This window comes from Mesocricetus auratus, unplaced genomic scaffold, assembly GCF_017639785.1.
Source record: "Mesocricetus auratus isolate SY011 unplaced genomic scaffold, BCM_Maur_2.0 Super-Scaffold_100015, whole genome shotgun sequence".
In the NCBI taxonomy this organism is placed as follows: Eukaryota; Metazoa; Chordata; class Mammalia; order Rodentia; family Cricetidae; genus Mesocricetus; species Mesocricetus auratus.
Window position 1 is genome coordinate 45,722,113 of NW_024429198.1, and position 14,280 is coordinate 45,736,392.

The following is a 14,280-nucleotide window of genomic DNA, read 5'->3' on the forward strand; positions in this document are numbered from 1 at the left end:
ATCTCCAGAGTGTTGAGACTATTGGCAGATACCAATCAACCAGGGTAATGGGAACTCTGGAGTAAAACTGCAGTAAGAAAAATAAGTAATATTCATCAAAGAGCTTACTTTAAGACCAAACAAGTATCAAAAAATGATTAACAAATACTTGCTTACTTATATTTTTTCTACATCTCTTCTGAGTTTATATGTAAGTGACCTAAAATGGAATTAAAACAACAACAACAAAAAAAACCCCACAGAATCTGAAGTCAGCTCAGACTACAGAATGAAAGTACATTTTCCTGAGACCTTTCACTTTCTAGTCTATAAATACCATTCCTTGTAAGTCTGCGCTGGTCTACACTCAGTCAGCAGTGGAGTAGGTCACCCGGTGCTCCCACAATACCCTGCCAAGCCACTTCAGCCTGTGCAACGCGCTCTGTGATGTTTACACGATGACAAAACTGGCCAGCAGCGCCTTTTATTGCTGTTCCTATCTTTAAATGTAACCATACCTTGCTAATACAAGAAAGCTGAATATATAAGCTAATGGGACATTACCAAACACATTCAGCATCTTTTTGTTTTGTTTTGGGGTTTTTGGAAACAGGATTTCTCTGCAGCTTTGGAGTCTGTCCTGGAACTTGCTCTATAGATCAGGCTGGCCTCAAACTTACAGAGTGAGTCTCCTGAGTGTGCCACCACTGCCCAGCCATATTCAACAACTTATACGTGACAATGGTAACTGGTGAGAGCTAGCCAAAGTTACAAGATCCATCAAAATCTTCCACTTGATGACTGCTCAGTCCTAACAAGTTCTGACAGACACATACAAATACTAAAAGAGCTCAGCTTCGAAAGACTCCACTAAAAGTTACAACACACTACCTTGCACAAGGCAAAACAGCCACTCTTAGTTTATTACTAAAAATTAATATGAACCAGGAAGTAGTAGCTTACACCTTTAATCCCAGAACTTGGGAGACAGAGGCAGGTGGACCTCTATGAGTTTGAGGCCAGCCTGTTCTACAGCCAAGGCTACACAGAGAAACCCTGCCTCAAAAAGAAAAAAAAAAATAGTAATAATAATCTGAAAATCTTAGATTTAATTTAAAAATAGCTTTAATACTTATTGGATGGTGCTACAGTTTACAGAATAAGCTACCTTGGTAAACAGTAAGTTAAACTAAAATTTCATTAAATGATGACAAATATTTTTGGCGCTAAAGTATATAAAACTGAAATAGCCGGGCGGTAGTGGCACATGCCTTTAATCCCAGCACTCCGGAGGCAGAGGCAGATGGATTGCTGTGAGTTTGAGGCCTGGCTGGACCGACAGTCTCCAAAACAATACAGAGAAACCCTGTCTCGTAAAACCAAAAAGAAAAAAAAAAACCCTGAAATAGTTGTATCCATGCTAAAATACCAAAAAGAGGCTGCTGATTAAAGTAAGATCTGGACCAATTTAGAAAGCATGCACACCACATAGAAGGAAGCACTAAGTCTCAAACATGTGATAACACATGTAAGGAACATGAGCCTATTCCCACCGGCTTCAGACCACTGACATAGAGAATAACACGGAACAACACAGGTAGCTTGTATCTTCTGATGGCGACAGCCACAGCCAGCCACATACGGGAACAATCACCACTGAGATTCTGTCTGGTAAGGATGGGTTCACTGTCTTGTTTTAAATACATTCATTATCTCATATTTTTACAAGGCTTACACTGTCAATTGTTAGAATACAGTAAGGGTTTGCTTGGTTTACTTTTATTTAACAGAGTCTCATATGATCTAGGGTGGCCTTGAACTGATGGCAATTCTCCTGCCTCAGCCTTCTGTGTTCTTTTGTGTGTGACTTTTCAAGTTCCTGGTTTTTTCACAGTGGGGTTGGGGACCCACTGCATTACTTAGGACTGCGTGTGAGAGCAGGCTGGGGTTATTTACTCCATCGAGGGAAGCTTCCCCATGCTGTACCACTGAGAACCAGGACTCAGCACCTTCCAGCTGAGGTTCTCCCAGCACAGCCACCTGGCCACAGTCCTAGAAAGAGTGGCCTCAGAGAGTCTCTCACCCACAGTGGAGGACAGATATTTTTCATCTAAGAAGCTGTTTTCAAAGGAAGCATTTAATCAAAGTGGGACTATCAATTCCCAGAGAGTTGACACTTACTAATGTTTCTCTACATTTTCTTTTCACTTCCACCATGAGGATACAGGAACATTTGTCAGTATTGAGAGCAGATTTTTTTCTTTATTCATAAACTGCACTGACAACTTGAGAAAGAATGAACACCAAAAGAACAGTCAAAAGGAAGGTAAACCCATCAAAGCAGGGCTGGCAGCTCAGACCTGTTGATCAAGCGCCTCTGAGTTTGAAACGGAAGGAACATGCACACACATGCACACACACGCGCACACACACACACACACACACACACACACACACACACACAAAGACATGAAAGCAGGGGACTTGCCAGGAAGAACGGCTTGATAGACAGAGGTAAGAGAGCATACGGGGGAATATCACCAGAGTACTTATTACAGGTATGAAACTGTGAGAGAATACATGAACTTGAAAAACATAAAATTCCAAACCGTAGAATTCAGGGTAGCCCCACATGAAATAGCAAAGCCCCTCTAATTAAAGGTGGGAGTTGTAAAATTCATGAGAAAGTGTAAAATGTAGCTTTCTACCGTAAATCAATCTAAGCCCCAGTTACATCAGATGGAGGAGAAAAAGTTCTGCAATGTCCATCTCCATGCACAGAGCCAGAGGTGCATGATGACAAAACACACATGACAAAGCTGTGAATACAGACAAAACAGTACCAACTATTGACTCAGCCTTGAAAAAGCTGGATTCAGCTGGGAACATCTCGCTACCCACAACACTGGCCATACACGAAAAGGAAACCTGTCCTAAACCATAAAATCCTTCAGCTCCACCATGTTCTTAAAAGCCTTAGGTAAAAAACCCACTCCAGTAGTGCCTCCATGCCTAGCTTCAGGGGTGATCTCACAACTGAAGACTATCCACAGCAAAACCACAGAAATAGATCCACTATTTTTTAAAAATAAAATTTCAAATATATATATAGGCAAAATCTATTGAAGAAACAAAATACATAAATGGAAATGGTCACACAAAATGCAAAAGTCATTAGGAAAGAAGACAATCTGATAAGTTTGGTTTCTACACTTCAGCCTATATGTAAAGAAATAAAACAACTGCCAATCTGGTGTTAAAGAAATGGATGGCCGGGCGTTGTTGGCGCACGCCTTTAATCCCAGCATTCCGGAGGCAGAGGCAGGCGGATCTCTGTGAGTTCGAGGCCGGGCTGGTCCGACAGCCTTCAAAACAATACAGAGAAACCCTGTCTCGTAAAAACCAAAAAAAAAAAAAAAAAAAAAAAAAAAGCAATGGATGATTCCAGATTTGTACAAGAAGAAATACAAGATAAAACTAAAACGTTTCAAGGTACAGGAAAATAGAATGCTCAAAAATTAGAGTAAGGGCTGGAGAGATGACTCAGAGGTTAAGCACAATGGCTGCTCTTTCAGAGGTCCTGAGTTCAAGTCCCAGCAACCACATGGTAGTTCACAACCATCTATAATAGGATCTGATGCCCTCTTCTGGTATTCAGGCATACAAACACTGTATATGAAATAAATAAATAAAATCTTTAAAAATAAAATTAGAGGCTGGGTGGTAGCTCACGCCTTTAATCCCAGCACTCAGGAGGCAGAGATAAGCAGGATCTCAGTGAATTCGAAGTCAGCCTGGTCTACAGAGTGAGTTCCCAGACAGCCAGGGTTACGCATAGAAACTCTGTTGGAAGGAAGGAGGGAGGAAAGGAAGGAGGGGAGGGAAGGAAGGGAGGGAAAAGATGTCAAGAAGCCAGACAGAAAAACTCCCAGTAGTCAAAGCTAGCTCAACCCAAGAAAGAAAACAAAAGCATCCGAGCAGCGCATGAGGTAGAGAACACAGTAGGAATGTACAAATCCATCTAAATATAAAGACCCGGAATAATGAATACAGGAAAGGGGTGAAAGATGACTTCCTCACAGCACAATTCCAAATCAAGAGTGGTGGATCTGCTCATCATTTGACAACCACGAGAGTTAAAGCATTAGTGGACACTAAAATCGGTACGGTGAAGTATAATGAGAACAGGGACATGTGTGTCTGCCTAGTGTTATGCATATGAAGGACAAAGAGGAAAGATTAACTCGTGGAGAAAACAGCAGGCACCAGCTTAAAGCAGCAGCAGGTCAAAGCTACCACCAGCTCTGACCAACCTGCTGTTGCTCAACTAGGATGCAGTCAGGAGGACATCACTTTCCAATTGGTAACCAATGCCATAGGGCACCGTGTCAACTTCAGTACACAGAAACATAGATGGGTCCTAAGTGAGGAGCATCCCACACAATAACTGCATTCTGCAACAGCAACACCGTCAACACTGAGTCTGAGGAGTAGTTGAAGATAAAGATAAAGTGTACCACAAGATGTGCCCACTAAATACAAAATATGACCCACTTTGGAATCTGAAAAGAACACTAATGGGACAACTGGCAAAACCTGAAAATGCTGGAGGGGACAGTACTGCGCCAGTCACTTCAATAATTTACACTCAAGCAATGTAGGAAAACTGGCTTCCTAAAAGTAAGAGAATCGAGCCGGGCATTGGTGGCGCAAGCCTTTAATCCCAGCACTTGGGAGGCAGAGGCAGGCGGATCTCTGTGAGTTCAAGGCCAGCCTGGTCTACAAGAGCTAGTTCCAGGACAGCCTCCAAAGCCACAGAAAAACCCTGTCTCGAAAAACCAAAAAAAAAAAAAAAAAAAAAAAAAAAAAAGAAACCCTGTCTCAAAAAAAAAAAAGTATCTGCACTCACTCTCAAATGTCTATGAAACAAAGAGAGAGCACTGTTACTGTCTGAAGAATCTCAGTAAAGGACATGCAGTAATTTCTATTACTATCATTGAGCCTTTTTCATTACGTAGGAAATGCTTTGAAACTGGTAGTTTTTACCAATCAGATGTATAGAATTTCAGCAGGTTAGTTTGTCAATGGGGCACAGTCCATGACATAGTGTAGTGATGCATTTAAGAACTGCAGCCTAGGACTAGAGACAGTCGCTCAGCAGGGACAGCACTTGCCAAGCAGAAACAAGATCCTAAACGATCCTTGCTCAACAAGGGACAAACATAACTCTATGAACACTAGACTATCACGATGTATATGTGCACTGACATAAATACAAAGAGAAGGGAGTAAGATCATGGGAATTAAGATAACTACCAAATTTTTCTAATACTGAACATGAGGTTTTTATTTTTAAGATAATTTGAACAGAGGGAAAGAGAGACCTAGAATTCAGGGGTAGAGCGTATCAGTGGAGGGCACAAGTCCAACAAAGACAAAAGCAAATCCCAAGAATAGGCTCAAGAGACCTCAAGGGAAGGATGGGCCTCAAAATATGGCTGAGTGACACATTCTTAGAACTATGTTCTACAGTGCGGCAGTCACTGGACATAGTAAATGACACACAGCTCAGGATGGAACTCTCTTGATGCCTTGCTGTAAGGTATATATCCAGATGACAGTGTTTTATAAACAATTAATGAAGTAAAGCACTCATGTCACTTCTTTTTCGTTACAGCATCTACTAGAAAACGCGGCTTGTATTCCCACATATCTGCGGGACACTGCCACTCTGAATGCTTGACAAAATAGACAATTCTACCACATCACATCTTCATTTGATCCATTTTGGAGTTTTGTTGTTTTAAGACAGGGTCCTGAGGTGTGACTCAGGAATCTAGAACTTGCCTGCCTTAGCATGGAAGGTGCTGGGATTCCTGGCCATGCCCAGATTCACATCTGAGTCTACTAGGATCTATCATTTACTTCAGAGGGATCACTTTAAAATAAAGGTTTGGTCCTTTTAAGTGACAATCAATTCTCTAGGACATAAAGTTTTGCTCTCTCAATCAGTGTCTAGAGAATTAACGAAATGCAGTACATACATTAAGATTTCTCTTTCTTTTTTTATGGTGGGGGAGAAAGTTTACTGTAGATAAGAGGGAGAGCATAGGTAGTGGCAGGATATTTGGGAGAGTTCAGAGTGGACATGACCAGACTGAGCTGGGCCACGGGAGAGAGGAGAGTAAGGGAAAGGGAGACAAGGCAACCAGGTGCAGCATCCAGAATCTCCCGAGGCGTTCTTATACCACTTCTTTATACTTCGTGATAGTTTTCTGTGAGGTGTAGGGAGTGCCCTTGTAGGACATCAGCATCAAAATACTAATTATAAAATCGCAACACAAAACTTTAAGCTCAGACAGTCCAAAGAGCTTGCAAGGAATGTTTTACAAATTGCACAATATATTATTGCATAGGATGTTTTGAAATCACTTTCCAGTTTATGGGGAATTGGAGACAATAGCAGGTCAAGTGAATGAGGAAATCCCTAAAATCCTTTGCATCTATTCGAGTATGTTCAGAACTACTCTCGTGATTGTATTGAAGGCCTGAGGCACTAGCTGTGTATCTCAGACGGGAGATGCATATTGGGGCCAGAATTCTAGAAACTGTAAAAAAAAATCAACACTAAGAACTCCAATGAAGTGGGAGGTGGTGACAGTGAAGGCTATGTGACAGAAGGGAAGAATGAGCACTGTTTCAGGGAGCCGGGAAAAGAAAGGGGGAGAGGAGGAGGGGAGAGGAGGACATGGGGAGCGGGAAGGCTGAGTCGGGGGAAGAATAGAGGAGAGCAGGATGAGAGATACCATAATAGAGGGAGTCATTATAGGTTTGAGGAGAGATCTGGCACTAGTGAGATTTCCAGAGATCTACAAGGATGACACCAACTGGCAAACTAAGCAATAGTGGAGAGACCACCTTAAATGCCCCTCCCTGATAATGAGTTTGACTACTTCCTTATATGCCATGCTAGAACCTTCATCCAGTGACTGATGAAAGCAGAGACAAACTCGCACAGCTAAACAGTGAACTGAACTCAAGGAACCCAGTCACAGAGGGAGGAGTGATGAGCAAAGAGGTTAAGACTGGGCTGGTTTAACCTCCAGAAACAGCTGACTTGAACAAGGGGGAGTTTGGGGACCCCAGACTGATGGCTGAGAGGCCAGCATGGGACTGATCTAGACCCCCAAATGTGGGTGTTAGTGAGGAGGCCTAGGCAATCTTTGGGGCCTTGGGTAGTAGACTAGTATTTATCCCTAGCATACAAATAGACTTTGGGTTCCCATCCCACACTGAGGGATGCTCTCTCAGCCTGGACTCCTGGGGGAGGGCCTAGGCCCTGTCCTGAACAAAATGACAGACTCTAGAGATCACCCATGGAGGGCCTTACCCTCCCTAGGGAACGGAGTGGGGATTGGGTAGGGGGCTGGGGAGGACTGGAGGAGTGAGGAGGAGGGGAGGGAGGGGGAGCTGGGATTGACATGTGAGGCAAGCTTGTCTCTAAATTAAAAAAAAAAAAGCCAGGGTGGCAAAACCAGAGGCAGGGGAGTGGAAAGTCTGAAAAGAGCTTTGCAATGGAGACAGATACCAGGGACCCTCCTCTTTGTTAGAAGGTCAGGGTACCTAGTGAGACATTCCAGGTTGTGGTGTTCTACATATAAGGCAACTGGCTCCTTGATTTGAAGTTTTCAATTCATGATTTTGATTTCAGTCCAAACATGGAGTCTGATAGGTGCCTTCAGAAACGCCCATTTACCTAAAGTATATTTTGCTTATCTTTTTCTTTGTGTTTTGAAACAGGGTTTCTCTGTGTAGTCCTGGCTGTCCTGTAACTTGTTGTTGACCAGGCTGGCCTCAAATTCAAAAATCCACCTACCTCTGCCTCCTGAGTGCTGGGATTAAAGGTATGTGCCACCACTGCCAACCTAAGATTTTATTATTCTATAGATGAGGCACTGTACAAGTTTAAACTCATTATTGTAAAATATAGGGTAAGAAATAGAAAAAAAGACACCTACTTCCCACCACAAAGAGCGTTTCTTTTGTAAAAGAATCATTTAACACAAAGCCATATATACATTCAGAAGCAGTATCATGAACGGAGAACTGGAAACAACCCAAATGTCAGAGCACAATGGAACATCGTCTGGCATTATACGGAATGCAAGCGCCTGCATCCATCAACCTTGAGAACATTGTGCTGTGTGAAAAGTCAATCAGCTGGGTGCTTGGCACCCCTTAAAGAGCACTAGACAGGCAGAGACAGGGACCAGGAGGTTGATGACAGCTAGGCTTCATGAGACCCTATTTCAAAAAGTACAGGGGAAAGAAGTCAGCCAAAACCGACCACACATTGTTGGAATCCATTTGTATAAAAGGTCCCCAATAGTTCGAGTCTATACTAATAAATGGTGGCACACTTCTTTAATCCCAGCACTCAGGAGGTAGAGGCAGGTGGATCTCTGAGTTCAAGGCCAGCCTGGTCTACAGAGTGAGTTCCAAGGCAGCCAGGGCTAAAAAAGAAACCCTGTCTCAAAAAAAATCCTCTATAATGGCCAATAGACATGTTTCTCTTTGGAGAGATGAAAACTTTCTCAAACTGACTGAGGTGACAGTACCACAACTCTTACAAATAAAATTTAAAACTGCTGTTCAAAAGAAAAGTAAAACAACAACATGCAGATATAAGGAGCTTCTTTTGGGTCTTACTGGGAGCACTCGGACGCCTTTCCCTTGTTCTGATAGTCCATTATACACTGAATAAGATGGTTATTTTCATCCAGCATCTGAAATAAAAACAAGAAAGAGCTTACTGTAAATCTAGTGCATGAAGTAAGATGAAAAACTAAGAAATGTATGAACACACAGAAGCACCTCAAAGCCATCATTACAGATTGCAAATCATCCAAATGGACATGGAAAACAACACCCCTTAGGATTACTTCCTGCTTATTTGTCTACCTGCTGCTACAAAATATTTTAAAGTTTATAGCAATAACTCATGAGATTGAATTAACTCAGCTAAAGTTTTTCATTACTGTTAAAATGTACAAATCACTTCTAAAATATGCTATATGTGACTCCTATAGATAATTCTACAACAACTGATTTTTGTAATTTGGATTTTTCTAGAAATGTCACATCTACATGGAAACGGAACTTACTGGGGTCATCTGTTAATACACAGATTATAACTTGTGACACACAAAAAAAAACCTTTACCTTGTATATTTGGAATAGTATCACATTTAATCAATTATGTTTAATACCTATTCCAATTACTCTTCTTCTTGAAACCAGAAGGGAAACCTGTCCCTTTTCACTTATTTTATTTAGCACTAGTGAGTATGCGCTCACACACACACACACACACACACACACACACACACACACACCCCGGTGCTCACACTGAGTGCCAAGGTGCATGTGAGATCGGAGGACAACGCTGTGGCATTGGTTCTCTCTTTGACCCCCACTGAGCCATCCTCCAGGCCCCATGTTTTTGTTTTTGAATACAGAAACATTTAATTACCCATGCTATCTGCAACTACAGTTTCCACTAGCTGAAAGTTGAGTCTCAATTGGTTTTGGAGCATTCTAATGCTTTGTAGTATGAAGAAAAAAAAAATCTGTCCTTACCCAGACTAAAATCACATATCAATACTGCTGCCCAGGGACTTGAAGTAACAGGCTACCTTCTTTTCTAACTGTATAATTTGTGATTCTCTAGAACAACACATAATGTTCTCTATACATTTATTATAGAATCTGAGTTTATATTTATAATAAAAAATAAGGTAAATCAGAAAGTTTAAAAAAAAAATGTAAGCTACACCAGGCCTTTAATCCCAGTGCTCAGGAGGCAGAGGCAGGCAGATCTCTGTGAGTTCAGGCCAGCCTGGTCTACAGAGCAAGTTCCAGGACAACTAGAGCTGTTACACAGAGAAACCTGTCTCGAAAAGCAAAACAAGAAAACCATAAGATACATAAATTTATCATTTTATCATGGTAACAATCCGTGCAACCTTGGCTCTGAGGGTTAAATAATTCATCTGTGCCAATGGTGCCTGACAAAGAGACCTACAGAAAAGAGTTTAGTGCCAGCATGCTGCCCCAGCACACCACCTAAGTTCATAGGAGCTTTAAGATCAGGGTACTGCTGACCCTGAACCCACCTATCATGATTTCGCGACAACACCAAAACCACCATCTCCATCATTTAGTGTAACTTTCAGTTACAAACAAAGATCAACTGCCATTAACTGGTATTTCCTGTACATTTATCATAATCTTCCATTACTAAGGGCAAACACTTCTCTAAGGTGTGCTTCTTAAATATGATCACTGGATACCAAGAATATTTTTTTTTTCCTTTTTGAGACAGGGTTTCTCTGTATAGCCCTGGCTGTCCTGGAACTAGGCCAGACTGACCTCAAATCCAGAGATCCATCTGCCTCTGCCTCCTGAGTGTCATCAGTTCAAGACTCAAGACTCAAACCAAGGGAAAGCATGACACATTAAACCACCCCAACCATCTGTCTCCATCTAATACCCATGTCTGACACTGCAAACAAAACTTAGGCTGGAATCCACTTTTGAGGGACTGGAGAGATGGCCCAGAAAGATGACAAGAGCACTAAATGCTCTTGCTGAGGTTTGGTTCCCAGCACCCACAATGCGACTCCGGTTCCAGGGAATCTGGTGCACATGGCACACACACACACAAACACATAAAATATAAAGTTTTAATCCATTTTTCACTTCTCATCTGAGAATGAAAAATAACCAGCGAGCATCTTCGATAAATAACTAATAAGACACACAAGGAAAAACTCTACCGAGAAAAAGGAAAACGACAGACTTTCAAGAGTTCAAAAAGAAAGCGCCAATCCCTCCAGAAACATTCTTCCCGCACGTGTGTAAGGAGGCTGTTCACCAGGCTACCACTAGAGAAAGCAACTGCGTTTCCAGGCACTGTCAGGCGGGTTTCTTCAAAGAAAATAAAGCAACAGTTGGGCAAATGTCAAACGCCACACTACAAAGACCCTGACAGTAAACAGAACCCGATGGCCATTAACCCACGGGTCTGCACGGGTGTCCTGATTGGTACAAGTTGACTTTCTCTCCTCAACCTTGCTCTAGGGCAGGGGACAAGATGGGAATACTCCAGGCAAACTGTTAAACTTAACAAGCGACTTTTCAAAGTCTACCACGCCGAGAACGAGAACAGTGCCTTGCTCTTAGACACAGGCTCAGGGGATAATAAAGAACCTTTGTGTCCCCAGTTGGCAGTCCCAGAGCGGCGACTAGGGTGGCACTCTCCTCTGAGGACGCAGCTCCCAGCGCTTCTACCCTGACTCAATGCGAACGGCCCGCCCGTCGGTGTAGACGGCCTTAGGGTCGGGCGGCGGGGAGCAGGCTCGCCCTCCGGAACCCCAGCGCCTGCCCTGCGCGCTCAGAGGCATCTATCCCGGGCAGAGGGTGACGGATCGCCGGTGCCGCTCCGCGAACCCCCGTGCCCACTGGGTCCATCCCCGCTCGCCCCGAGCCTCTGCGGAAGGTTCCCAAGTTCTCCAGGGAGGGCCTCAACTCCGAGGAGTTTGCGGCGCAGCACTCTGGGCTCCCGCTTCCGCGAGTGGGGTCCCGGCGGGGCGGGGCGGGGCGGGGCGACGCGGGAGTCTCGCGGGCCGCTCCCCTCCCGGCCCCGCCGAGCGCACGCACGCACCCCGCGGCGCGAGGCCACCCGGCCCGCGGGGAAATCGGGCGGCGGTTGCCGGCGCTTTTGTGCGGGCAGAGCAGGCGCCAAAGGGCTCCGCTGGCTGCCCGGCGCCCGCCCCCACCACCGCCGGGCCGCTCCCCCGCCCCACGCCACCCAGCCTCGGCCCGCGCTCGGGCGCCTCTCCGAGCTCACCTTCTGGATGGCGGCGGGCGTGATCTCCCCCTTGCCCCGCTGCCTCGGGGCTGCGAACGCCACAGACATGTTGCCACCGAGCCCGCGATCGGCGAGTCCGGAACGCTCCGGGGGCCGCGGAGCTGGGGGCCCGACGCCCGCCTCCCGGGCAGGTCCACCTCACCGCGCGCGGCGGGGGAGGAAGCTCCGGGCCCGCGCCCACCGCCGACACAGTCGGGCTGTGCGCGGAGCTGCCGCTCCGGGCAAGGCGTCTGGAAAGCTCCTCGAGGCCGGTACGGCTCGAGCCCCGCGCCCCGCCGGCGCCCGCCCGGCTGTCTGTCCCCGCACGCTGCCGGGCCTCCCCCCCGCGTCCGCGCGCCGATGGTAGCGCCGCGCCGGCCGCCTCCGCCCGGACGCTCAGGAAATGGTCCCGCCGCGGCGGGAGGGAGCCGCCCGGCCGCGCTGTCACAGGAAACGCGGGGCCCGCCCGCCAAACTGCCCCCAACTGCGCCCGCGACCCTCTGGGGAAGAGCGTCCGTCCTGGGTGTCCCGGGCCGCCGGGTCTCGGGAGCGTCTGCCGGGTCAGCACCGAGAACGCGGATTCGCTGGTTTAAATGGCTCCCTGCGCTCCACGTGCGCACCTCGGAGTCGCTCGCACGCTCGCCAAGTCTCGCCGAACAGTTGAAAGGAACCCGGCCCGCAGCTTACCTAGGGATAGTTCCTTCCCACACTTGTGGATCCACTTGATCTGACTTAGGGCCCTTCAAAGGAAGCTGTGAAAAGGCACCCTCTTTTCCAGTTAAATACTTAGTGCTTGTTAATTAGGCCCAAGCTGCCAGGCTTCCAGTCAGTATGAGGGGAATAAAACCAACAGCTGCAAATTAATAAAGGAACGCGTTGCTACGGATTAATTCTGCAAACTTAGACTTCCCAATCGCACAAAAGGAAGGTTAATATGCTGTGTTACTAATCAGTGATGCTCCAAAAATAGTGCGTAAATTGTTAATAAAGTGGAAAAACGCGGTTTTAATGGTTATTTCAAATAAATTTCGCAGGTCAGTTTAATTCATCCAGCGATTTTTGGGATCTGCCCTGCTGTTTGGAAATGCTGGTGGTAGACATGAACAGGTGGACAGGAATCTCTCAAGGATAGTATGCTGTTATAGAAAAGACAACAAAAACAATTAGCAAACAAGGACAGAACTACAGGGCTGTTCCTCTGATTGAAGGTGGAAACCCCGTTATATTTAAAGAGATCTACAGGAAGGACTGGAGAGATGGCTTAGCGCCAGGGTTCAATTCCCGGTACACAACTGTCTGTAACTCCAGTTCCAGGGCATCTGATACCAATCCAATGCACATAAAATAAAAGTTAAGTACATTAAAAAAAATAGTTCCTCAGAGAACTCCATTGTGAAAAAGAGCAAGAGACATCTGAATAGTGAAGATTAGGCTTTGAAGATGGCTCACCAGCAATGGATGAAGACTTGGGCCATTCTAGGAATAAAGGGTGGAACCTTCTCCCTCCGGAATGATGGTAACTACTCTTGGGAATTAACTTGCTGCCTTTCACTAAGCTAAGGAAAGCACTGTAATACAGAGGGATTCATGGCACCACACCGAAGGCCAAACAGTAACCTGTGACTGTCCACTGCTAACACCGTGTGTCCAATGCTTGGCATGGATGGCCACGACTGATTTACCTTAGTAATTAGGGTCAGTATTTCAGAGGGGAAACCTGAATCTGAAAAAGTCCTGTTGCTCCACTTGTGTCTGCCTGATAGCTAGTGTGGAAATCCTACAGGCAAACCAACCAACACCTGTCTGAATTTCTACATTCCAGTTTTTGAAAAGAAAAACAGATACATCTGAAAAGTCGCATTCCAGGGAGGACTCTGATACTTTCAAGCACAGCTTACCAGTAGAAGAAGGGACTCTACAGACCATAGGTTATTAGCCTTCTAGTACTTGGAGTAGCAGGATAAGGCCCCATGCAAGAAACAACCATAGCATTTTCTGTGTTTGATTGACACTAACATATTTTCTATGTTCCTTTGTATTACATCTATTGCAAAGCATTGGTAGAAAGGGTCATCCAAAATGCAAGATTACTTCTGCAAGAACGGCTGGGGCAGTGCCTGGCAGAGGAGTGGGGGCTAAAGAGACTGGAATCTCAGGAGTCTGCTAAAAAGAGACTTAAAAAAAAAGCTCTCAAGCAGCCATCTTCCCAAACATATATGTCAGCTCATGCACTAAAGAAGCCAGGTCGTGTAACTGAGCGTAGGTTTGCAGTATAATACTAACACATAGAGAATGAGTCAAGTGAGGAAGCTATCACATGAACAACTAATTCATGATAATTCATACAAACTAATGTAGAGCTAGTCCTGACACTGTGCTAATGGGAAACT

General features: G+C 45.2%; 1 protein-coding gene across 5 annotated transcripts in view; it reads right to left on the minus strand.

Moving 5' to 3' along the window:
* The window catches only part of Ss18 (SS18 subunit of BAF chromatin remodeling complex), a 60,403-nt gene extending 47,726 nt beyond the window's left edge, over nt 1-12,677 (minus strand). The window contains exons 1-2 of one of the 5 annotated variants that reach the window (XM_021234980.2): nt 12,578-12,677; nt 8,689-8,765 (exon numbers count right to left, since the gene is read on the minus strand). In XM_021234980.2, the coding sequence (XP_021090639.1) occupies nt 8,689-8,765 (77 nt within the window). In that variant the 5' untranslated portion in view covers nt 12,578-12,677. Of the gene's footprint in view, nt 1-8,688; nt 8,766-11,250; nt 11,563-11,890; nt 12,045-12,577 lie in introns of those variants that run through there. The other 4 variants (XM_005065362.4, XM_021234992.2, XM_005065363.4 and 1 more) reach the window with 4 other exon arrangements.
* Nucleotides 12,678-14,280: the final 1,603 nt, after the last annotated feature.